This window comes from Ursus americanus, chromosome X, assembly GCF_024610735.1.
Source record: "Ursus americanus isolate L20-20 chromosome X, mUrsAme1.1.p, whole genome shotgun sequence".
NCBI classification, from domain to species: domain Eukaryota; kingdom Metazoa; phylum Chordata; class Mammalia; order Carnivora; family Ursidae; genus Ursus; species Ursus americanus.
The window spans coordinates 266,579-293,020 of NC_142164.1; the positions used below are offsets into that span (position 1 = coordinate 266,579).

Sequence of the window (26,442 nt, forward strand, 5' to 3'; positions counted from 1 at the left end):
TTTTTCTTTTTTTTAATTTAAAATCTTTAGGTTTAAAGCTTGTCTTTATTTTTTTAATTTAAATTCAATTAATTAACATATAATGTCTTATTTGTTTCAGGGATACAGGTCTGTGATTCATCAATCTTACATAACAACCAGCACTCACCACAACACATACCCTCCCCAATTCCATCACCCAACCCCCCCCCCCAACTCCCTCCCCTCCAGCAACCCTCAGTTTGTTTCCTAAGAGTAAGAGTCTCTTATGGTTTGTCTGCCTCTCTGTAAAGCTTGTCTTTAATGACATTTTATTCTTTTATTTATTTCTTAATCCTAAGGCTTTTATTTTTACATTTGCTATTTCAACCTGCTGGTGCAAATGTTCTTTATTTCTTCCTTATTGTTGTTACTCTTTATTTCCTTAACTGTTTTTCTTCCTCACAAAATCATAAAGTGCAAACCAAGAAACTGTGACTACATTGTTCCATCCAGGTATCTTATAAATTTGTTGAATAATCATTTTTCACTCCTCACTTGTCATTCCTATTAAACATAATTACTGTACATACTTTAAATCATCACTCATTTTTTTCCTAAGACTTGCTAACACAGGGCGCCTGTTTGACTCAATTCTTAAACAGCCATTTGGAGATGAGCTATGTAACTCTGTATCTACAAAATTCCTTAGGCTCTGGAAGTCCACACAATCTAGTCATTGTGAACACCAGTTTAGTTGGGAGAGGATTTTTTCTTTTTTTTCTTTAGTTTTATCTATAGTTTTGAGATCTCAGTATTCTTGTTAATCCTTCCGGTGTTGTCCGCCCTTCAACTTTAGATACTTAATCATGCTTTCTCCATGTCCAGTTGTACAGATAAATACTTTGGTATCTATCTTTGCTATTGTGCTAACAAGCAAGGGACAGAATGCCTTGTACCTGATTTCATATACTGTTCTGATAAGACTTTCCCCTTTTCTGTCAGTGAGGAAACTGTGGCACAGAAAAGTTAAAAAAGATCTTCTCAACTAGTAAGTGACTGAAATGAGATTCTAGCAGACCTGTTCCCTGACAGAATCCAAAGCTGCTATTCCCAACTCCCGTGCTGTAATAACTCTCTGAACTTTCTATTGCCTTTATTCCATTTTGTTATTTATTCCTTTTCCTTACCCAGTTCGGTATTACTATTTTTTTAAGGTAAGATGTCAATGCTCTAGTCTCCAAATTTATTTTCTGTTAAATTATTTTCATTTGGCTCCTTAATCATTTCATTATTTAGAGTTTATTTTTTGTTCATTTACATTCTGCAGTGACTTTGCACTGCAAATGCCTCCCTAGGTTCTTGTTGAACATCTTGGATCTTTTGCCCCTGAGAGGAAAATTCAATCGTTCTCTGAATTCTGAACACTTTTTGGGTGTTCTACTTTAGAGACTGATAAAGTTTTTCACCCTAAGTTCTTAGAGTTTCTTTTTTTGCCAGAAAATTCTCCATTCTACTCATTACCATAGTGACAATATCGTTCAGGAATATATACACTCCAACCTTTCTTTCATTAGTGCGTGGTACTTACTTCTTTCTGGCTATGCTACTACCATGGGAGAAATTTGAGGCAAATCTGATTTTAGTGTTAATGGTGGCAGGAAAAAAATAACTATTATTTTTGAGTAAAAGTTAGATAAAATCAAACACTGAATTTATTCAGTGATATTAAGGTTTTACAGGAATACATTTATAGCTATAAAAACAACCCTTATTAGGACATCAGTGAGCTAAAGAATTTGAATAAGGTCAGTAACTTAATAATATTATTTCAATGTTAATTTCTCAATTTTCATAAATACACTGTGATTATGTAAGAGAATATCCTTGAGTTTAGGAAATTCAAACCGAACACTATTCAGGAGTTAAGGTGAATACTGGCTGTGACTTATTCTCAAATACTTCAGAAAAAACATACACACACACACACACACACACACACACACACACACACATAGATAGAAAGGAAGAAAATGTGGCAAATCTGGGGGGAGAGTATCAGGAATTCTTTGTATTATTTTATCAACTTTAAGTCTGAAACATAGGTTTAAAAACACCTCTATTGTTATTGCAAGTTCCAGCTTCAATCTTTTTTCTTTTGCAATTGAAAAAACTGTTTTGATAATATATTTTTTGTTAATACAAGATATCTTAGGCATGGCACTCTTATGTTAACAGCAGGTCAGGTAAATTTTTGTCAGCAAGAAACAGAGCAAGTCTACTATCTCCCTTATTCTATATCAGTATTTAACTGGGACTATGCACCAGAATTCTTTGAGAAGTCTTTTCATAATATACCCACCTAGGACCTACTCCCAGAGCTTATTATAGCACATCCGAGCTGAGAAAGATGAGTTTAAGACAGGTACATTTTACAAAAACTCTCCCAGCTGATTCTGAGAAGTATCCCTTCCCACCCATTACTCTAGATACAGAGGACCACTCATCTATTATTATAGTCTGAGACTGCACTGCTATTGATTTTTTGGCATTCATACCATGGCGTAGATGAATATAGATTTTACAATCATCTCAAGCCCCTATGACTAGAAATAGAACACCACAGTGGAAAGAGCACTTAACCCATGTAAGCGTCAGTTTACTCCTCAGTACACTGCGGGGAGGATCTCTAACTCACAGGTTACCATGAGGATTAGAGCAGAAAACATTCATAAACCATTAGCAAATGGTTATGTGCTCAAGAATGTTAGTCCATCTTCCCCAAGCAAAGTTATTCTACTTCTTTCAAGAGTCAGGTAGAAACAACAACAAATGACCATGATTCAGGAAAAGCAGTAAAGATAAAAAGAGAGAAAACAATTTTGTTACATTATACTGATTAGTGGGGTGAGGAGGTAGGTTGAGAGTCTCAACAGCTAGGATGGAATATGTGTTAAACCTCAATTTTGTAAATTTCACCCCTCACACCTTTGAATCTTCCAAATGGGAGTGTACTGGACAGGGGTATTCAGCAGTCAGCAAGTTTCAGTTACAATTTTTTTTTATATTAGCCAATTGTCAGGCTTTAGTTAGTAATGGTGTCCTGAATACAGTCAAAATGGAGTGCTAAAATTTTATCTCTATTAAAAATAGTATGACATAAATCATTACTTTTAAAACATAGCAAAATAAAAATAAGGACACCTGTTTAAGGATAAAGTATGATTTAAAATAACCATCATTCATGTAATGGAGAAAGATGACACTGATTTCTAAAAACAACAAACATGGGGTGCCTGGGTAGCTCAGGCAGTTAAGTGTCTGCCTTCGGCTCAGGTCATAATCTCCAGGTCCTGGGATCCAGCCCTGCATTGGGCTTCCTACTCAGCCAGGAATCTGCTTCTCTCTCCCTCTGCCCCTCCCCACCGCTCATTCTCTCTCTCTCAAATAAATAAAATCTTTAAAAATAAATAGACAAATAAAAACAACAAACATTGCAAGCCTATAATACTTACCAACATGTGAAGGCCAAACAGTTATATGAGGATGGGAATGATACCAGCCCACAACTCTCATGGGGCGACCTGTTAGTTCAGCCAACCTGTGTGTCTGTCAAGGTATTTTCAACTTGTGGGAACAAAATCTGTGATGCTAATAAGGGCTCAGAAAGCATCCTGAGGTTTAAAATAAACCTATTACAATTTAATGTCAACAAAAGAATGAAATAAGGTCAATACCCAGAATTTCCCAGACCTCCCATTTAAACCCAAAGGTATTTCTTTTTAAAAATAGAATCAATTTGGGGCACCTGGATGGTTCAGTCGGTAGAGCATGCAACTCTTGATCTCACGGTTGTGAGTTCAAGCCCCAGGCTGAGTGTAGAGATTACTTTAAAAACTAATTAATTAAAATAAAAAATAAAAATAGAATCCATCTGGCTTCCATTATAGTATATAGCTATATCTTCTTAATCCAATTTAGCTAATGTTTGATCACTTAAAATACTTATCACTGTGCTATCTGAAAAGAAGCTTATCTAAATCTCTGGAACTCGCTTACATTATTAACTTGAGTAATCTTCTCTCTCTAGCTCCATCCTACTCACAGTTTTGAAAAAGAAACACAAAATTTTAAAAATTCATTTGATTTCTCTCTGGCAGCCTGCCAGTGTCAACAGTAGCAATTGGGATGGTTTCAGAGACCAAATGAACAAAGACCCCCACTTTGGTCTCCCCATGTGTCTAGAAATATACCACTAAAGAATATTTTCCTCCTTTGTTCTAGAAACAAAAATTTCCCATAATTCTATTGAGGCTCTAAGTTGAGATAAGAGCTCTACTTGGAGATGAGAAGCTATCCCTTTCTTTGCTGCTTATTGGGACTGCTGCTGGTTATCTTATAAAATGCTGATCTGTTTTCTTGCAAATTACTTACATTAAAACACAATAATCCTTACTATACAGTAAATCCTGAGAAAGGATACTTTTCAAATATTTTTTAATGCCAAAAGAGGTTACTTAACTTCTCTAAACCCATTTCTTCAGCTTGCAGACTGTGGAAATCCCGCTTCCAACAGCAGTGAAGAGTAAATAAGGTAATTCACACAAGATGTTTAGTAAATGCTTAACAGATAGTCATTGTACTGTCAAAGTGCAGTAACATGCAACAGTGTTTCCAGTCATCCCCCATTTGGGGAATGGACTAGTTTCATTTTGAAGTTACAATATATAATAATATATAATCATAATAATAAACATCTTTTATACAATTATATTCTGGGAGATGGAGAACAGATTAGAGGCTGCCAGGGGTTGGAGTGGGAGCTTGAGGGAGTGGGTGTGATTTATACAGGGGGAGCATAAATTAGATCTTCATGGTGATGGAACAATTTTGCGATCTTGACTACTGTGGTGGTTACATATATTTACACATGACAAAAGGCAATAGAACAACACACGTTGTATCAATGCCAGTTTTCTGATTTCCATATTATATTGTCAATTATTTAAGATGTAGCATCTGGGGACAACTGGGTCAAGGGTACAAGGACCGTTCTATACTATTTTTGTAGCTTCTCATGAATCTGTAATTATTTCAAAATAGAGTTTTAAAAAAAGATGCAAAAGGTACATGCCATAAGAGATTGATACATGTGATTATATAAAAGTGCAAAAACAATTTGACTACAGAAATACACACAAACCATGAATGAGCTGAGAAAAATCATTATCCTTATCACGAAGGGCTAATTTCCTTAACACAGAGTGCCTATAAATTATTAAGAAAAAGATTTCCAAAGCAATAAAGATGGGCAAAGGAAATAACCAGATAATTTTGAGAAAAATAAATGATTCTTAAAAATTAAAAACTGATCACATTTACTCATAATTAGAAAAATGCTAATTAAAATTGCAAGAAATAAGATACAATTTTTGCCAATCAGATTGGCAAAAATCAATAGCTTTGATATACCCTGGCCTGGTAGCACAAAAACAAAAAACTGTGATAACCCACAGTGTTTATGAAGGTGTAGGGAAACAGATACTCTTGCATACGGCCAGAGAGTAAACTGGTTAAACAGCTACAGCTACACGTACACATAACCTTTGCTCCAGCAGTTCCACCTCTAGGACTAGACTGTACAGATACTTGCACACATTTGTGAAATGCAAGTAATGTAAAAGGTTATGCTGCAGCACAGTAGAAGATTACAAACCTAAACATCTGCATGAGGACAGGATAGTCATCCAGGACTATATTCTGCAGTCAACAGAATGAGGCACCTCTATGTACCGATATGAACAATTGTCTAGATACACCGTTAAGCAAAGTCATAAGCTAGCATATACTAGGTTTTTTTTAAATAGAAAATATTTGTATAAGTTTCTTCATGCTCAGAATTCACCTGTAAGGATACATGAAAACCTGATAACCCTGGTTATGTCCAGGGACAGACCATGAGGAAACTGGAGCACAGAGGTTGGAAAGAAATACTTACTTTGTACATGTTTTTGTACCTTTTAAAGTTTGTACTATGCATGTGAACTGCCTATTTTTTAAAGTTACTTTTTAATTGACAAGATAAACAATAAAAAAAATAATGAATTACTAAAAGCCATTGACGCAAACTTAACTTGCTATAGCTGAGGTCTGGAATCCCGATTATAGGAAGCAAATGTCCCATTTGATCCTTTTTTGGTTATATTTAACATGGAATATTGCATTCAGTTTTCAGCAATGCCTTTTTTTGAGAGGCAGCCTCAAAAGAGAATCTCTCCAAAAAATAGAGACCAAGATTGTCAAAAGCCTAGAAATGAAATCTTATTAGGAAAACTTGGAGAGGGGCAGAGGGGACTGGAGAGGGGCAGTGAGGGAATGAAAGGAAGGAGGGAACTCCCCCACAGAGTTCATTGTCACAGGATTTGACCCTGGGATCTTTTGACATTTAAGAGCAGGAACGTTAGAAATTTCTAATTTTTCCAATAAAAGTCACTCAAAAGGAAAAATGGAAAGAAATTCTGATTAACAAAACAATTGGATCTGATGGGTAAATATGAAAACTGGGAAAGAGTCACCAGGAAGAAAACCTGTGAGATCTCCTCAAACAGGCTAAGGCCGCAAACAGAGAAGCCTGGCCTGGAAGTCCCAGAGCACATAAAAGCTTCTTATTGACCAGTAAGGATATCTCTGCCTCTGTTGAGGCTGCAGACAGCTGCTCTGGAGAAATTTCCACTCGATCCTTCCTCTTATCAGAACGTCGCAAGATGATGACAGAATGAATGTGAACAATTCTGACGGTGTCAACCTAAAGGAAAACCCATAGAAATGTTTACTTCTGTCTCTCTCCAATAACACGTGTATTGTATTATATTATCAGGTTAAAAAAATGCATTTAGGGGGATGCCTGGATGGCTCAGTCGTTAAGCGTCTGTCTTCAGCTCAGGTCATGATCCCAGGGTCCTGGGATCGAGCCCCACATTGGGCTCCCTGCTCAGCGGGACGCTTGCTTCTCCCTCTCCCACTCCCCCTGCTGGTGTTCCCTCTTTCGCTGTCTCTCTCTCTTTCTGTCAAATAAATAAATAAAAATCTTTTTAAAAAAATCTACATTTAGAAAACTGACATTTTTCTCATGAATAATAGAGTATATCAAATAAAAGGCATGCAACCTCAATATATACATTTCAAAACAAAAACATAAAGACTAAGGATGAAGGAAGAACTTTTTGAATGATCAACTAATAATGATTTGATCTACATCTATGTACAAGATACTTGCACAGAAAAGGATACAAGTCAGAGTATGACAATCCAAGGCTGACAATCAGAGGCTGACAATCCAAGCATTCAAAATGCTATCAGTTTGGTTAAGCAACAAGTACCATACATGAAACTATAATGAAATAATATAGTAAATCACTGCTACAAGAGCTTAGAGGAAAGGAGTCACTTAGATTAGAAAAAAAATCTTCATAGGCCAACAAGTGTACTATTTCCTGGCTGCTCTGAGTGTGTGTGTGTGTGTGTACACACACAGAATTTCTGTAGATGCCGAATGGATGTGAGTAAGATGTTTTTGGGAGACAGGTTGGCCAACTGGTTTAAGTACAGAACTTGAGATGGAATGGCAGAGAGTGAGACTAAGAAAGATCAGAATAAAAATGTATGGGGACTCAGATACCATGATATGCAGGATGAACTGAAAGGAAGGGTACTTACCGTTTCAGATGGGCTGGATGTGAGGTAATGATAAAATACTGGGCTAAGTGGATGGCAGAGATGGAAGAAACAGATTTGAGATGCATTAAGAAGGAAGAATCCATAAGATTTGGTAGCTAATGGCCCATGGGTGATAGAGGACAGGAAGTTGTCTAGGATAACCTCTAAAATTTCAAGGTTGAAACTCAGTGCAACACAGGAGGCAGATCTAAATTTTAAAAGGATCAGGAAAGAAGGAAAATGAGCTGATCTAGGGTGAAAAGATGTAAATAGAGTCAAGGAATAGTGTTGGGAGAGGGAGCAGAGGTCCAAGCCTGAATTAAGGGAGGTACCCATGTTTAGGATGAGGTAGACTAAGAGGAACCAAAAAGGAAGATAGAGGAGTGAAAATCAGAAGAATGAAATGGTTCAAGAGTTTCATGGGAAAAGATGGGTGTGGCACTGCCAGATGTGAAATCACAGAGGAGATTCTTGAAGTCAGCACCCATTAGGCACATGTGGTAGCCTTGTGTGCCTTTTTCCACCAGGTGAACTCTTTCACGGCTTTAAATTCCCTGCTCATCCTGTAAAGAATCAGTCATTCTCCCCTCCCATACAACTGTTTTTATAATACACATATATCTCACTACAATTTATATCATGTTGACATAACTTTCTCCTCTGCTAGAACATAAGCTTCTGAAGGGCAGGGAACATGTTCTAGTTATATTTTTTTTTTTTTAAAGATTTTATTTATTCATTTGACAGAGATAGAGACAGCCAGCGAGAGAGGGAACACAGCAGGGGAGTGGGAGAGGAAGAAGCAGGCTCACAGCGGAAGAGCCTGATGTGGGGCTCGATCCCATAACGCGGGGATCACGCCCTGAGCCGAAGGCAGACGCTTAACCGCTGTGCCACCCAGGCGCCCCTCTAGTTATATTTTTAACCCCATAAGTGGTACAGTGTCTGGCAGGCACAAAGCACACAATAAAGAAAATCAAAAGCAGAGACAGAAAGACCCTTGACCTCCCAAGGAGCAACAAGACAAAAAGCTGAGTTTTCAACAGAAACAATGAAAGCCTAAAGCGGATGGAGTGACATATTAGAGTGCATCAAGACGATATCTACCAACCAAGAATTCTATATTCAAAGAGTATATCATTCAAAAATAAAGGAAAAATAAAGACATTTTCAGATGTAAAAAATTGAGAGAATTCATTATCAGCACAGAAGTACTAAGAGACCTCTTCAGGCAGAAGGAAAATCCCAGATACAAAGGAAGAAATGAAAAACACTGTAAAGGGTAAAATATGTGAGTAAATACAAATGAGTACTAACTGTACAAAACAGTAAGAACAATGCCACAGAGGGCTTAAAATATCTATAGAATTAAAATATGTGACAACACTAATCTAAAAGGTGGGAGGGTATAAATGAAATTAAAGTGTTCTAAGGTTCTAGCATTATCAAGGAAATGGTAAAAACAGTAACTTGTATCAGACTAACAAATCAAGAATGCATATTGAAATATGTAAGATAACCACTAAAAGGAGAGAAAAAAAGTTGTAACTAGGAGGCTCAAAGTGGAATAAAGCATATCTGATTAATTTAAAAGAAGGCAAGAAAAAAAGAGACAAAGCAAATAAGTGGGTCAAACAGAAAGCAAAAAGATAAACCCATAACCCATATATATGAATAATGACATTAAATACAAATGGACTAAATACTCCAATTAAAAAGATTATCAGACTGGATTTTTTAAAAACTGTATGCTGCTAATAAGAAACACACTTTAAATAACAGTACGCAAAAAGACCAAAAATAAAAGGATGGAAAAAGATACGCCATGCCAACATCTACTAAAAAGATAAGGTCACTGAACTCATGAAGTTTAGTATCTATTTGGCCAGCACAAATTCCAGAATCCAGAATCCAGAATTCCAGATGAGGGCATGGACGCCTGAAAAATAAAGTTACATCATTAAGACTGGCAATGTATTTTAGTAGGAGTTGATGCCCAGGGTGACTTTTTTCTCTCTATTGTGAGATAAGATTTCAGTGCCTAGAGGAAGGAGGAAAAGAAGTTCAGGGTATGATGGCAAGATCATCCCATACATAGATGAAAAACAAAATAAGACAAGCATAAATAAAGGCCACAAAAGACTGACAGATGTCTCTGAAAGCCACTGGTAGCTAATGAGCTTGAGGAAGCCTGTTACAGTCATAGCCACATGAGATATTCCAGCTTAGCTAGATTGGCTCCTATGCCTCTTCAGTCTTGGAATTCAAGTACTAAAACCCAGTTGTTTTTGCTCCTCCGTTTTGGTATAGAACAAGGGCTAGCAAAATATGGCCTGCCCAGCCTCCCTTGGGCAAAATATGGCCAAGTTCATTCATTTATGTATTGTAGCTGCCTTTGCACTATGGTGGCAGAGCTAAGTAACTGCAACAAAGAATGTATGACCCACAAAGCTAAAAATATTTACCATCAGGCCCTTTATAGAAATTTGTGCCCCCTGGCATGCCTTTCCACAGCTCATGGGCAGGTAAACACTAATTCCCTATTTTAGGGAATGTATGTTCATTCATACAACGTATATTTATTGAATATATACTTATACATAAGGCCCTACGTGAGGGCCTAAGTACACAAAGATAAACAGGATACAGTAGTCATGTCCAGGAAGAGAGAAAGTAAACAACTCTATGCACTGTGATAGATATGCTCAAGGAGCTACCATAGCTCAGAGGAGGCTATCTAACCTAGCCTACAGGTCAGGGCAGATTCCTTAAAGGAGACAGGCAGCACCTGCAAGAGGTAAGGAGTTAACCAAGCAGAAGAGAGGGAAGCAGTCCAAGCACAATATCCAGCAGATACAGCATAACCTGGAAAATGCCATAATTTACCATGGTTAGAACTTGGAGATAAATAGAAATTTATCTTAAAATTTATCTTAAAAAAGGCCCTGAATGCTTAACTAACGAGGCCTCATTAAGGGAAATGCACTGATTTCAAGCAGAGGTATGTCAGACTTATGTTCTCAAAAGATCATACCCTAAGCAATCAGAAGACAGAACTAGAGGCAAGAGACTCGAGGCAAGAAGACTGGGGAGAGGCTAGCGAGTATTCAAGAAAAGAAGTGATAAGGACCTCCAATAAGGTAGCAGCAGTTGGGATGAAGTGTTGGAAATAATATGAAAGCAATCTACAGTTCTGAATGGCTTCGAGTGGTTCCCAAACATGGCTGCACATTAGAATCACCTGGGGAGTTTTTCAAACTCCTGCCGCCTAGGTCTCACCCCAGACCAATGGAGTTGGCATCAGGATTTTGTAAGAGTACTAGGTAATTCCAAGGTGCCCCCAGGCTTGGGAACTACTGTGGCAGGAGGAATGCTGGAGTGGCTTTGAGGAAGAGGGAAGGTTCAGTTTTGAACATGTTAGTTGAAGATGCCTGTGTCTAGCTAAATTTGAAACAGGCAGTAGTCTATGAAGTACTAGAGCTTAGGATAATTGATATTAACTAGTATCTACTGGATATTAACAACAACAGTCAGAATGGCCAATATTTATTGGCTACCTGCCATGTGTCAGGCACTTGGAAAAGTGCTTTCCGTTTATTAACTTGGTAACGCCCCCAGTGATACACACACCCTGATGTTTATAGCAGCACTCTCAACAATAGCCAAATTATGGAAAGAGCCCAAATGTCCATCAACTAATGAATGGATAAAGAAGAGGTGGTATATGGGGCACCTGGGTGGCACAGCGGTTAAGCGTCTGCCTTCGGCTCAGGGCGTGATCCCGGCATTATGGGATCAAGCCCCACATCGGGCTCCTCCGCTATGAGCCTGCTTCTTCCTCTCCCACTCTCCCTGCTTGTGTTCCCTCTCTCACTGGCTGTCTCTATCTCTGTCGAATAAATAGATAAAATCTTTAAAAAAAAAAAAAGAAGAGGTGGTATATGATATGTATGTGTGTGTATACACACACACACACACACACACACACTGGAATATTAGCCATAAAAAGAATGAAATCTTGCCATTTGCAACTATGTGGATGGAGCTAGAGTGTATTATGAAGTAAGTCCATCAGAGAAAGACAAATACTATATGATTCCACTCATATGTGGAATTTAAGAAACAAAACAGATGAACATGGGGGGAAAAACAAAGACAGGCAAACCATAAAACAGACTCTTAACTATAGCGAACAAACTAAGGGTTGATGGAGGGAAGTGGGCAGGGGGATGGGTTAAATGGGTGATGGATATTAAGGAGGGCACTTCTTGTGATAAGCAGTGGGTGTTATATGTAAGTGATGAATCACTAAATTCTATTCCTGAAACTAATATTATACTACATGTTAACTAACTGGAATTTCAATTAAAACTTGAAATTAAAAATAAGTAACTAACTAAATAAATAAAAATAACTCCCCAGTGACACACTGACATTGGTACTATTATTATGTCCATTTTACAAATGAGTCATTTTACATACATTACCCAAATCCAACTCTCCCAACAATTCTATGAGGTTGGTGACTATTATTATCCCTGTTTTACAGACAAAGAAATCAAAGCTCACAGATGTCAAATAACATGCCCAAAGTCACACAGTGAGTACCAGAGGAAAGATTTAAAGACACATCTAACTTCAGTGTTGTAGCTAAAGCCATAGGGAAGGTAATGTTGCCCAGAAGACATTCCAGGAAGGCAAGGAGGCCAGGCCAGAAACTTTAATGCAGAGAATGAAGAGTCCATAATGGATGGGAGGGAGGGGAGTGGAAGAGGGAGATACAACAACAACAAAAAAAACAAACAAAAAACCCCATGACAGTTCAGAGCTCCGAGGAGAAAGATTAAGATAAGCACCAAGAAATAATCCACTGATACAGCAATGGGGAGGTGGCTGGAGATACAGAACTGGAAACCAGACCTTGGTATGTGTGACTATTGAAGGTAAAGAAACAATAATGATTGTAGCCTATCCTTTTAAGAGGTCTGGCTATTAAAAGAAGGATATAAGAGTACTGACTACAAGAATATACAGGATTGAAAAGTTATTTTTCTTTCCTTTGTGAAAATGAGAGTAATTTAAGCACATTTGTATCCTAAGGGGGAAAAGCCTGTCAAAAGGTTGAAGACTCAGAAGAGAGGATATTTGATAAGCAATGTCTTTGAAGAATCTATAGCTCTGAACAGGAAGTAAACTTCTTTCCTTGATATGGGAAGAAAGGAGGCAAAGTGGTTAACATGGAGAAGTTTGGATATAGGGGTAAAAAGTAGATGGATTTGTTGCCTGATAGTTTTTATCATGTCCATCATCTGCTTGGCAGAGAAGAGGCCATAATTTATTTTTATTGTATTTTACAAAAGCAGTGGCCTGCAACATATTGGAAAACCAATGAAATGGCCCTATCCCAAAAAGTATAGGTTGAAAAGCATTATACTAGACCATGAAGGCTAGAGCATGCCAGAAAAGACGAGGCAGGATTGTAAACAGGAAAAAAGTCAAGGTAGACTAAGAATTATGAGTTATGAATAGTTTGCTTATAGGAGAAGGTTGCCCAAGTAGGTATTGGGACTTGAGATAAGGAGATAACAGTGATGTGAAAGAATTCACAGATGTCAAGGAAGCAAACCAGACAAAAATCTCAAGGAAGCAGGGAGAAGGATCAGAGATCAGGCAGACAACCACAAGGAGGAGAGCTGAGAGCGATTATTCACCTGAATTTGCTACAAATTCAAAAATTAGGTTCCAGTCCTAGTGAGTACACTCTTAATCTGATTTTACTAGAGAGAACACTGTACCCAGCCACAAGTGCGGGCCTGCACAAACCAGGTTAATCCCTGAGATCATCAAATTGAGGACAGAAATTTCAGTTCCGAAATCCCTCCCCAGCTGAAAGTTTCCATCATGCAAAATTCTAGCACACGTACCTTTTCAGCAACTGTGCGTATTTCAGTTCCGGTATATGTAAATTTGGAGTCACTCCTTTTGGGGATAAATTAGGGGGGGAAAGGGAACTGAGGTTTGGAATATAAAAAGATATTAAAGCAAAGTAACAAGATTCACAGTTTTTGCAATGAAACCTTGGCAGAAACAAAGAGTGGCTAAGTACATAATCTGTTCAGTGGCAAATCGAAATTCCTAGAATCCTGGGTATTAAGGAGGTAGGCTTGAGAAATACACACTCTGCTATGCTTTAAAATTTAAATAAAGGTCACCTAAAGCTTTTGCCTTCTGAAGAATTCAAGTTCCTGGGCATCTATGAGATCACCGTAGGGCCCACCAGGGGGAGGCAGAAAGCCATTGACAATTTAGATGAAGGAATGAGTCAATAGGGGGAAATGGCTCTTAATATGCTTATCAACTGCTGCAAAGAAAATTACCTGTATTTCATTGTCATTTCAGGGGACAGAGAACATAAAACATATCAAGCAATAAAATGGAAAGTAACAGCACTGTATGCGTCAACAAAATTCTATGTTTAAGAGCTTTCACAGGTTCACTCCTGATCTTGGTACCCCTACCCATATTTTTTACATAAGGTCATACATATATCAACTGAAAATTCTCCTAATAGGAAGTAAGGTGGAAACCAGCCTTCAGGGTTGGGGTGGAATTCAAAGTGTATCATTGACGGAGCTCCGGACTCATAATGGTAACTTAAAATACAAGTTGTACACAATATTGCAAACTTGTCATAATTTTGAGTAAACAGTGACACAGAGATCAAAAGATATGAGTAAACAAATATAATCTTACCTTGTGTCATCATTCAACTAGAGTGGGAAAAAGCAGAAAACATTATTGATCACATTATGGTAGTTTGATGTACATGGATGGAGATTATATGAAACTTGGGTCATGTGTTCCTGTACACCAGCATGAAAGACTGGAGAATTCTTACTTCGGATTGTAAACAAGTAAGGTCTATCTCCTCCTCCTCTTTTGCCCCTCTGCAACACTTAACTCAGTGGAAGGAAACCTTTGCGTCTTTGAAACCCTCTTCTCTGTTTGGTTTTCTGATACACTTAGCTTCCCCAAAGGAAGACTGGAGGGGAGGCCAGGGGCCCTAATCGTGGTTGGCTGCTTTTTAATACAGTGGTGTCCTCATTATAGTACAGTGTCTTTAGGCCTGACTTGCGGTTTTGGTCAACGGGGTTGTAACTCCAGATCTAGAGAAAAGCCACAGACTACAAGAAAAACTGCAAGGCCCACCCAGAGGATTATGCAGATCGCTGCGGGTTTGCGGGAAGCTAAACAAGCGTCCAGAGATAGAGGAAACGGGGCCCCCACCACCTGACCATCCAAAGGGTCAGTCCAAGGGTCTAGGTCAGAGGTGCCTGTAGTCTCCGCAGTTCTGGGCGCTGCCAACACCCACCCCGGGGACACGCTGCGACTGCTCAGCAGGGTTCCGGTCAGGCTAATTGACCTACTCACCTCCCCTATACACAGTCCCATCACCTCCTCCTTCTCTGTGCTTAGAGCGTGGTTGAGACAAACTAGGAAAGCATCCGACTCGAGATGAACCGCCTGTACCGCCTGTACCACCTGCACCGCCATCTTGGTCCGACCCTGCTCACGTCCGCCTGGGGCCCACTCCGGGCCTGGCCAACCGGGTGCTCTGGCGCGCGGGTTCCGCGGGGGCGGGGCTTGAGGGGTGCGGGCGGGGCGGGGCGGGGCGGGCGGAGTGGGGCGGGGCTCGAGGAGGGCGCGTGGAGGCGGGGCGTGGGGCGCGGGGGGCTGGGCGGGGCCGGCCCGGCGGCACCTGGGAGACGCCCGCGCCGGTTGGGGCAGGCGTGGCCGTTGGGCGGAGGGCGGTATCCGGCCGCGGTCGGGGCGTCAGGCCGGGTGGTGGGGTGGGCAGGGAGGCGGCGCTCCCGGGTTGCGGGCCGACGTGCTCTGTGAGCGGCGCCCGGGCGGCCGGGCCGGCGCCTCTCGAGCGCCCGCGCCCATTTTGCCCGCCCGCTGAAGAGAGCTGTACGCGGCCTACACGCTCTGGGGATAGCCCTTTAAGGCGGCCTCGCCGCGCGCGCTGGCCTCCTGAGCCAGGGGGACGCTCTTTTGAAATTCGGTTCTAAGACAGTTCAGGTTTTATTTTATTCCGTTTTGTTTCCAAGTTACGGCCCCTGAATTTTTTACAACTCTCCCTGGACCACTTCCGGTTGCCGGCCCTCGCCTCATAACTTCGGTTCGGGTGACCTCGGCCCGGGATGCCCCTCGGCTCGCCCCAGGCTCACGTCCCGATCCTGGCTTGAGTGGCCCAGGGCGGGGGACCTGGAAGTTTTAGCCTCGCTGCTCCTGAGGCGGATTAATTAGCCCAAGAAACATTATATTCATGTGAGTAACCTCTTCCAGAAACAGTGCTATACTGTATCTGAAAAAGTATCACTCTTAAGCTTGGCTACTGCTGTGTTCTACAAAGGCTTTTAGGTATCTTATGTGTTCGATACAGGGAAAGGGGATGGGGGACTTCAGTTTTATTGAACGTCTCGGATGTATCGCAGTCGATATCCACAATATAAGTTTCCTCAGCAATCCTTGCCTTCATGATTTCAGACATGGTGAAATTCTATGTAAAAGTAATTTTCTTTTCAGGAATGTCAAACGTGCCACGGGTAAAAGTACAGATCTTTCAACTCCCAAGGTTAGCAATTACACGTGGATTTTAGAAACCATTCTAAATCAAAGAAAAATACATGCCGTGCCGCCTCCACAGCCCATCAGTGTTTATGTTTGTTTGATCTGGTTTTCTATTCCCTGTGCGGTGTTGAAGCCAGGCAGGCATGGCAGTACTGGAAAGGGAACATACCCAAGGTGCTACTTGAAGAGGTGTTGATGCTTTGCTCTTTTCTCCCAACTCAGTTCCAATCCAAGTCCCCCCACAGATACGGCCCGCATCCACTGAAATTATCTGTGACATATATACCAGCAACCTCCATTTTTACCTAATGCTTAAGGATCACACGGCACCTCTTTCCATGATTCATCTTGATAATGATGAAGATTGGGCAAAACTTCAAGTGTGCAATTACATTGGACCCACCTAAATTTTCTCAAGTTTCAATTGTACACCATATATTATTTCCAGTTACTGTTCATGGCTTGTATGCCCTGCATTAATGGGACAACGATGGCTGCTCTTCTCATTATTTTATTTAGCAATGGAATATTTTGAGTTTATAAAGTGCCTTTAGGCACCTTCAAGAGAAAAAAACACATTTTCTTTATTGTTGCTGTTAGTCAAACTCAAATATCAGAACATTCTCTAACTTTTATAATGCTCATGGCTGCATTTTACAGTTCTAAATGTTTAATTGGAGTACAGAAAAAGACTATTAAAATTTATGGCAAGCTTATTTTGTGCTAGACACTCTACCAAGCATTTATATAGCTTTATATGTAAACTGCCCCAACTGGAATCAGACTGTACAACTTCCTACCTGTGTTGTGACTTCATGCAAGTTACCTAACTTCTCTGTACCTTACTTCCCTCATCTTTAAGTGGACGTAATAACAGTATCCATCTAATCAGGTGATAATGAAGATTAAAAGAGTCAGTATACATAAAACATATAATAAGTGCTAAATAAGTGCTGACCATTATGATCAATATGTTGTTTATTTCTCATTTTACACCTCAGAAAACAAGTGTAGAGAGGTTAACTTGTCCCAAGTCACAAAGCTACCAAGCGGCAAAATCGGATTCATACCCAGGTCAGGCTGACTCCAGGGCATGCATTCTTAGTAACTTCACCCATTGTAATTAAATCACTTTATTAATTCACTTCAAAGAAAATAAGTATAATCAGCAGATTAATGTTTAAAAATTGTTCAAACACCTGGAAATTGGAGTAAATTGTATTTTTCTTAAGGAAGCCTTTCTGTGTTGTATATCATCCATTTAAAACATAATTTTTGAAATGCCTTACCAGGAAATAGTCTGGGCCAGTATCGTCCCTAGCCGTGACACCAAAGTGACCCCCACGGGGACAATCTGCTTTAGTGCCTTAATAGATGATAAAGCATATAAACAGTTTTTGAATCCATGTGAATTTGCAAATGGTAGTACTCTTTTGAGTTGAGCGGAAGAGGTTTATGTTGTGTATTATACTGCATGTTGTACCTGAGTTTATCTTGAGGATTTAAGAGATTCATCTTAGTTCAAGGGGCTCTGAATTTTGTGAATAAGTTTCATGTGCAGAAAAATGTTCTCTAGTCAAATAAATTTGGGAAATGTTAAAATAAAGTTTCTTTACTGTGTAACTTGCCAGAGCTTTTACTACACTAATGAGCTTTATGACTGTAAGATTCCCAAACTTATTTGACCAAGGAAAAAGTTAGGGGCAAGTGTTCCAAGAACCACATTTTAGGGAAGTGGTTTGCAATTTATACAACCTGTGATTTTATGGTCCTTCATCTTAATCTTAGTCATTCAGCCTTTGCTTTTCTCTGGTAAGGATGTTGTTGGTTTGTGTTCATATGGCAGCATCTCAGTGAGTGGTAGCACACACAAGTCCAGGGTCATGTGCTGGAGTTTGTTCCTCTTATGCCCAGCATATTGGCCTTTAGGTCACAGCAGCACATCACACTGCCTTTCTTCTGAGAATATTTTGTAGTGACTCATAGGCCTCTTTGTAGTAATTCACAGTAACTCAGACTATCATCTCCAATGTATTTGCCCTCTATACCACTGGAATAATTTCTTTTTAATGTCAGTGTAACCAGTAAAGTTTTGCTTTTCATTCAAAACAAATTTAAATGTCAATATATTAGTTGTCTATCCATGAATGGACCTGTGAAGGTGAGATGGTACTGAAACTCTTAACACTTGGTTTCTATTTTTTTTAAATGGCCATACTTATTTCTTCTGTATTCAAAATCCAGACTTTAATATATATATATTTTTTCACATTAGTATTTACTTGGTTTTTGTTTGTATCTCTCCTTCCCAAAGCCCTGGGGAAAAGGAGAGGCCGAAGGATTGTATCTGCTAAATGGAAAAAAATGGCTTTGAAAAATATATAGTTATATAATATACCTAGAGAATCAATCTCTACCCATGTATATGTGGTCTTTATCTGTTTCCCCGCTCTACTCAGCATACATATCCACTCACAAGAACACTGACTAGTATTGAGACTTAGGGTACCCAGTACTACTATATCATTCCTGTTATCGAAGAGCTTATAATACTGTATTTGAGGGGAGACAAGGCCTGTGAAATAAGCAGAGCAAATATAAAAAGGCAGTTTATAATTAGAGACCAAATTATGAGCTTGAGCTGAGACATAAATGCTGCAGTAGTCCTAAGAGGCAAGAAGTTTTCATAGAGAAGGCAGGTACCTGCACTCTGCTATAATAGTACTGAGATAGACAGAATGGCCTGTGGAAGCAATTTAGGCAAGTAGAAAGCTACAGCAAGGATTTGGAGCCAGTATTTAGGGAAAAGTTTGTCTCAAATACAGTGGTAGTGGTGCTTGCTGGAATTGGTGACAGATAGGATGTAGCAACTGAAGAAGAGGAAGAAGTCCAAGATAACTCGTAAGTTTTGAGTCCGCAAGATTAGGAGAGGTGGTGTTGCCACTGAGAGAAATTGGGATTTGGTGGAGAAGGGGTTCTTTTAGGTGAGTTTGAAATGAGAGAGCCCTAAAAGATGGGAACTTATGATGGGCTCAGAGTCAACTCCATTCGGGTACAATGGGTGAAGCAACTATGATGCTCTTAAATTATCCACTGAAATCAGACCATTTCTTAAGTCTATAAAAGATTTCTTCTTCTACTTTTAGGGAAGGTGAACTAACAGTGTTAAGAAAAATAAATCAAATGTCCTTGAGAAGAGGGCTTGGTTTAGCTCAATTAGTTCTTTCTGGTTTTTTCCTGGGCTGTATCATACTGTGTTCTGGCATCTCATTTGCTCTTGACAATCTCCAGGATTGGTTTAACAACCTCCCGAGATGTGCTGCAGTTCCTCTCCTACCTAAAGGCCACCTAATGAGAATAGGCCTTTGTTTCGTGGGGCAGATGCCCCACTGCTGTAACTGCTCTGTCAAAGGTAGAAATACAGTGAAACCATGTCATGATGCTAGCAGCCAGGTACAAACAATTCATTCCTGCAAAATGCAGGTCAAGTAATTGTGAGGCCCTGAAATGAGCTAGGCTGAAAATCCTTACGGGGTTAGAACTGAGTCTGCGTTATGGAAAGAGATTGCCCAGGAGGTATGCTTTCTTTACACCTCTCAAACAGCAGAGGGGTTTTTCTGGCCTTCTGACTTGGGAAATCAGAATTTAAATGCACACCTCTGTGAAAAAATGGGTTCCTGTGACATCCTGCAGCATTAAAATGAAACAAGGACCTAGACAGATAACAATCATTTGCTCTCAGCTCCAAATCACCATGATCCCCAAAGTCTTTTGCAGCTTCAAAATTCCATGAAGCTACCTTAAATATTTTCCTTAACATGAAAACCCCCTTCTGGAAATGCCCAACTGCTATAAGTAACCTTTCTAAGTAAGCTGATAAATAGGTCATTTGTCCTTAAAACAAACTTTTAATTTTAATTTAGAAAGAAATGCTCATAATTCAGCCTTCACAATCCTTTAAAATGGACTTGCTTGAAAGGGGCTTTTACCTGGGGAATATGGCACACGTGTCCATTGTTGCCCAAATAAGTGCCTGTGCATACTCTGTTGCTAATACATTTTGTCAGATGCTGCTTTGTGAATGCAAAGACTGTGACACTACTGCCCAGCTTCCTGAGGTGCTAGTCCTACATTTCCACAGAACTCCCCAGAGCTGAGGAGCTGAGTGCTTCACAGTCAACAGTTAGCATGACCTGAGGCTCTGCTGAGTGTCACTTCAGTGTCTTGCAGGAAGCTTCAGATGGCCTCAGCTCTATTTAGGCTGTGCAAGCAGACATATATAAGTTTTTGTTCTCGTTGGTGGTTGCTAGTACCAGGTCACCTTGCTCACTGGTGAGTTCATTCAAACCCAAAAAGTCACACCTGTGTCCTGTGCGCGGGTGCTGCAGGCTTAGGTGGAGAAAAGCAGGGCTAGAATTGGAACCCAAAGCCCAGAATGGCAGGAGAGGATGTGGGGGCTCCACCCGATCACCTCTGGGTTCACCAAGAGGGTATCTACCGCGACGAATACCAGCGCACGTGGGTGGCCGTCGTGGAAGAGGTAACTGTTTACATTTTGCTTATTTTTTTTTTTATTGATTTTGCTTTCAAGCAACTTGGTTTCTAACCAGTCTCAAAATCCTGACATCTTTGCTTTTTATTTTTGATCATTTTTTTTCCCATTAGGAGACGAGTTTCCTAAGGGCACGCGTCCAGCAAGTTCAGGTTCCCTTAGGTGACGCAGCTAGGCCAAGTCACCTTCTTACCTCCCAGCTACCTCTCATGTGGCAACTCTACCCTGAGGAACGCTACATGGATAACAACTCTCGCTTGTGGCAGATCCAGCATCATTTAATGGTACCCATGTTGCTTAATCATTTTCCATTGTATTGAGGCTCTGACAACAGAGTACTCTATAAACTTTTCTTTTTCTGACAGGTCAGGGGAGTACAGGAGCTGTTGCTTAAGCTTTTGCCTGATGATTAACCTGGTATGTATTTCTATTTCTCCCCTGTTCTCCCTTCTTCTTTTTCACTCTGTTCGGTTGTGGTGATTTTAATGATCTATTTTTTTTCCAGGTGCTGGGATTCTAGGAAGATATGATCCTCTGTTCTGTTCAGTATATGGCAATCACTTCATCCACCACTGCAGTGCACCCACCTGTGGTCCTGGGGGGAGGGAGTGGGTTGAAAAACTGCTCAAGAACACAGAAGCTTAGGAAGGGTCATGAAGAACACCACAAGTGGAACTGCAGAGAGGGGGTTACACAGGCAGAAAGCAAGTCAACAAAAGCACTTAGTCAGGATACGTAACTTGAAATTGACTCCTTTGGAAATTGCCATAGAACCTTTAATGGACATCATCAGCTGGAACTGGGATCTGATGAATCCCACAAAAGTCAGCACCTGCTACAGAACAGATGCCCTGATCACCAAGGACTTGGTACTGATTTAGAGAGAAGAGAGCAGCTCCTAGCAGCATCAACATCTATTTGTCGCTTATTTGCCCTGCAGCAATTCACCTGCCTTTCCTTCTCCCATCCTGTAAATATCCTAGGTTTTGCTCCAGTGTTTCCCCTCCCAGTACTGACCTAACTTGGATCTACTGAGAACTTAGGGGGCTCTGAAAAAAGGAGGACGTTATTTGAATTAATGAATTAGCTGCAAAGGCTCCTGGGCCTTTTTCCTTTCTGAAATTGTGCCTTCAGATTACTAGAGGTTGCTAATCAAAATTGTGGGCACTTAAATTCATTCTCTGGTTACAGATATTTTAAATAAGTTGGTTTCTGCAAGAGCTCCAAAGATTATTTTAGCTGTTTAGCACCTTTCTCAGGAAGTAATAATAGCACCAAATATTGCTGATTCCTAGGAAAGCATTTACTACCTGATAAAGAATTTTCTGAGTTAAAGTAGTCATAACTGTTTATGTACATTAAAAGTAAGGTTTTACTTTTTTAAAAATGGTCGGAATCATAGCTACCATGTATTGAATCCTTACTGCCTTCCTTCCAGGCACTATTCTGTGCACTTTATATATCACAGCTAATCCTTCCATTAATGCTTTGAGGTAGGTAGGAATGGTCCCCATTTTACACATGAATTATAAGGAAAAAGGCTCAAGGAGTTTAATCATTTACCAAGGGTGGTTCTGTGAATGATAGATTTGAGCAGTGGGCAGGCCTATTGGGCTGTGGCATCGGCTCCTCTAGCCCACAGTTGGTTTACAATATTCAAGATGAGGTGATTGAATTCAAGGTTTTATTTTCATGTAAAGCTATATATGTCTTCCAAATTGAATGAAATGGATATTATAAAAATATAGTTGATTCATCCTATGAATGGGAAGAGTATTTTTTAGTGCAATTGTTTTCTAGCATACCTGGTTGTCTCAGAAGAAAATTCCATCTAGAGGGGCTTTAAAGTCTTTATGGATAAAAGACAAAATAAAAATCATTTTTCTTATTTTAGTTTTCTGGATATGCCGCAGAAGGATCCGTGCCAGAAACAAGCCTGTGAAATACAGAAATGTTTACAAGGTAGTATGTTAAATGCTTTTTTATATTTTTCCACTTTATCTGAACTAACTACAAGAGACCAATTTTTCTTTTTATCAGCAAATGATATGAGCTCCTCTCAAATGTAATATTTCTGTAATTATCCTGAAGATTTTTCTCATTGTTTCATCAAAGATGCAGAAAATAAAAAGTGATATGATCCAAGCTTCGTGTTTGCAATCCTGGTTGTATATTAGAATCACCTGAAGAGCTTTAAAAATGCTCTTGCCTAGAACAATTAAATCGGACTTCCTGAGGATGGGTTCTGGGCAGGAATCAGTCTAAAAAGCTAATCAGGTTATTTTAATGTACAGCCAGAGTTGAGAATTAATAAGCTGAGCAAAGTCCTTTTTTAAAAAGACTAGTTTTAAATGGGTTGGTTATACTTCACTGTGGCTGACAACCCACTTTTTAAAAGCAATCAGGTTAGAAATGGGGGTTTAAAAATACTATTTGGAATTCAGGATGTCAAAATCAGCAACAGTCTTAAAGGCAAAAGCAGACTTCAACTAAAGCATATTTGATGTGATCTGTCCACTTGATCTTTTTTCCCCCAATTTGGTTTTAAATTGGCCAATAAGTTTGACCAAATGCTAGAGGATTTTTTTTAAAAATCAGCGAATGATTATTGGCAGAAGAACAGATAGAAAAAGCTACACGGTTTTCTGAACTTCAAAACTGATGTTTTTGATAACTTTTCTCATTATTGAAGTGGTAGAGATGGATGCCCATGAAAATATAGAAGGGTCTGAAGGAAAAATGTTAAGAATTTACCCAAAGATTCACTACTAAAGAAAACCCTTGTTTGTATATTTCCTTTGAGTTTTAACTTTCATTCTTAGATTTTTCATTTTATGATGTAAGCAATATTTCATAAAAATCTTAATCTAAAATGTTAATGTGTAGTGAAATAATGCTACTTTATTCATCCTTTTCTTTCCTTCCTCCAAATTTAAGAAAAAGGAAAATGATTTTCACAGTTTCTTCTCCCAAATAAATTCTTACCTTATTTGAATTAGCAACACATGGCTACAGTGTGGGAGGATTGAGGGCTGGAAGGACTATGAGTTAGCATTAAGCACAGCTGTAAGGGTTTTAAACATATTAAGTCATTTAATCCTTTCATCCATGAGATGGATGCTACTATGACCCCCATTTTATAGATGGAGAAATTGACACAGAAGTTAGGTAACTTGTCCAGGGTCACACAACTAGTAAGGGGTACAGTGAGGATTTGAACTCTTTTGGTCTGGCTCCAAGCTTGGACTCAGCCACTCCACTATATTCTTTCTAGTCCGAATTGGGTTTTTTTTTTCTAATCCTGGACTAACTCCCATGCACCCCAGAGCAACTGCAGCTAACCTAGAACCTTTAGGTCAAGTTCCCCTTGACTTAAGGTCTATGTATAGTAGAGGTCTACAAATATTTTCTGTAGAGAGCCAAATAAGAAATATTTTAGGCTTTGGAGGCCAGAAGGTCTTTGTTATATAGTGTATGGGTGGGTATACGAGTGTGTGTTTGCAACCCTTGAAAAATTCTTAGCTCTCAGCTGTAAAAAAAAGTTCAACTCTATCCAGAGGCTGCAGTTTGCCAACCTCTGTTGCACAGACTTGTAGGGAGGTCTCACAGCCACCACTGTCCTAGAAAAGGGCACATAAGCTATTAACCCAACCTTAAAGAAAAGGAAATTTATATGAATACTTTTCAACCACTGTGTAAATCATGCCCTAATTATCCTGTTGACTGGTCTGTACATCAGAAAGAATTAAGTGGACTTGGGTACATCCTCTTTCTTCCAGATCTGTAGATACAATAAAGTGAAAAGGAGTGGGAAGCACTGATCATGACTGGGGTCTGCCTGTCTGTTTTTCAGCCAACAACTACATGGAATCTAAGTGTCAGGCTGTCATCCAAGAACTGCGTAAGTGTTGTGCTCGATATCCTAAGGGAAGATCTCTCGTCTGTTCGGGATTTGAAAAAGAAGAGGAAGAAAAGCTGACACTGAAGCCTACATCAAAGTAAAGTTCTGCTGAAAAGTTAAATGCTGCACCATGTATCCACCAAGCAAGTTTTGTCTTCCTGACTCTTTCTTCAGGCCAGGTAGCAGCAAATATCAAAAAAGTCCACTATAAAAGTTAATGAATATGCCATCTATGCAGAACAGATAGAAATATAAGTATATTAAATATGTAGAATGTAATAAAACTGAGCTGCTAAAATAAACCTGTTAAGTGAAAAATTTTGGTTTGGTATTTGTGATATTGTGACTTATAAGAAATATATATTTGGTTTTTATCTCTTTTCCTGGCACAGAGCTCCTAAAACCCATGGAACTTCCTAAGTGATTAAGAGTGATAAAGGTCACATTAATGAGGTAACTTTTGGAAAGCCCCTAGGTAACCTATGGATGGAGACTGGTTGCCAGGGGAACCAACCATGTGATTAGAGGGTTGGGACTTTCAATCCCCCACCCTGCTCCCACCCCTGGGGAGGGGAGAGGGGGTTGCAGGTTACATCAGTCACTAATGGCCAATGATTTAATCAATCATGACTGTGTAATGAAGCCTCTATAAAAATCCAAAAGGCCTGAGTTTGGACAGAAACTCCTGTCTGTGGGACCTTGCCCTTTGTACCTCTTCATCTGGGTATTCATCTGTATCCTTTATAATAATCTGGTAAATGTTTAAGTAAATGTTTTTCTGAGTTCTGTAGTTACTCTAGCAAATTAATCAAAGCCAAGGAGGATGTCCTTGGGAACCTCAGATTTATAGCCAGTGAGTCAGAAGGACAGGTAACAATCTGGACTTAGCAATAGGTGTTTCAATTAAGGGCAGTCTTGTTGGACTGAACCCTTAACCTGTGTGATCTGACACTAATTCCAAGTAGATAGGATCATAACTGAATTAAGTTTGTAGGACACCTAGTCAGTGTCCATTGAGAACTGGAGAATTGCTTGGTGGTGTTAGAAAAAAACATATGAGTACTAAATGTATTTTGTTTTTTAAAAAAGATTGTATTTATTAGACCATGTGTGAGTGGGGAGAGGGAAAGGGAGAGAGAATCTGAAGCAGACTCTGCTGAGCGTGGAGCCTAATGTAGGGCTTGAAACCAAGAGTCAGACACTCAACCGACTGAGCTACCCAGGAGCCCCCTAAATGTACTTCTTAAGATTATACATATAAATGTTAATGAATTGCCTTTAGCATTTGAGTTTAGACTCCTGATACCATTCATAAAACTAGTCATGTGTTAGGTGAAAAGACACCCCTCCAGTGCCACAATTATGATATCTTTCCTAGACTACATGCTAAGTGCAAAGGTTTCTCTAACCCAACTCCATACCTGTTGCATTTCCAGTAATTCAGAGTAAAGTGTCCTTCCAGGTGCCAGGGAGAGCATTTCTTTCCACTTTTACCTCCCCACCACAGTGCCTAGCAAGAAGAAGACACTTAGTATTTGTTCAAAGAGTGGTAGGAAATGCCTAGAAATGATTCTTGTAATGTTTAACAACCCCTAATTTATCATGAGAAAACTGAAAAAAAAGATACTTCATTGGAAGTCAGGCAGTAACAGAATTCTTAGGTGGCTTATCTACTCTTTAT

At 39.6% G+C, this 26,442-nt stretch overlaps 4 protein-coding genes across 4 annotated transcripts in view; 2 read left to right on the forward strand and 2 right to left on the reverse strand.

Annotated features, from left to right (window-relative positions):
* The window catches only part of BRCC3 (BRCA1/BRCA2-containing complex subunit 3), a 65,142-nt gene extending 49,840 nt beyond the window's left edge, over window positions 1-15,302 (reverse strand). The window contains exons 1-5 of the mRNA XM_087859849.1: window positions 15,106-15,302; window positions 14,428-14,444; window positions 13,599-13,653; window positions 6,644-6,763; window positions 3,474-3,561 (exon numbers count right to left, since the gene is read on the reverse strand). Of these exons, the coding sequence (XP_087715975.1) occupies window positions 3,474-3,561; window positions 6,644-6,763; window positions 13,599-13,653; window positions 14,428-14,444; window positions 15,106-15,228 (403 nt within the window). The 5' untranslated portion in view covers window positions 15,229-15,302. The remainder of the gene's footprint in view (window positions 1-3,473; window positions 3,562-6,643; window positions 6,764-13,598; window positions 13,654-14,427; window positions 14,445-15,105) is intronic.
* Window positions 15,303-15,757: 455 nt separating this feature from the next.
* FUNDC2 (FUN14 domain containing 2) overlaps window positions 15,758-26,442 on the reverse strand; it is a 35,213-nt gene continuing 24,528 nt past the window's right edge. The window contains exons 5-6 of the mRNA XM_045788970.2: window positions 26,183-26,271; window positions 15,758-22,796 (exon numbers count right to left, since the gene is read on the reverse strand). Coding sequence (XP_045644926.1) covers window positions 22,751-22,796; window positions 26,183-26,271 — 135 coding nt within the window. The 3' untranslated portion in view covers window positions 15,758-22,750. The remainder of the gene's footprint in view (window positions 22,797-26,182; window positions 26,272-26,442) is intronic.
* CMC4 (C-X9-C motif containing 4) lies at window positions 15,934-25,099 on the forward strand. Its single transcript, XM_045788975.2, has 3 exons — window positions 15,934-16,005; window positions 22,755-22,822; window positions 24,714-25,099. The coding sequence occupies exons 2-3, from the start codon at window positions 22,765-22,767 to the stop codon at window positions 24,860-24,862; spliced, it is 207 nt and encodes a 68-aa protein (XP_045644931.1). The 5' UTR covers window positions 15,934-16,005; window positions 22,755-22,764; the 3' UTR covers window positions 24,863-25,099.
* On the forward strand, window positions 20,716-21,506 carry MTCP1 (mature T cell proliferation 1). The gene is made up of 4 exons (XM_045788972.2): window positions 20,716-20,848; window positions 20,974-21,144; window positions 21,226-21,277; window positions 21,366-21,506. The coding sequence occupies exons 1-3, from the start codon at window positions 20,744-20,746 to the stop codon at window positions 21,271-21,273; spliced, it is 324 nt and encodes a 107-aa protein (XP_045644928.1). The 5' UTR covers window positions 20,716-20,743; the 3' UTR covers window positions 21,274-21,277; window positions 21,366-21,506.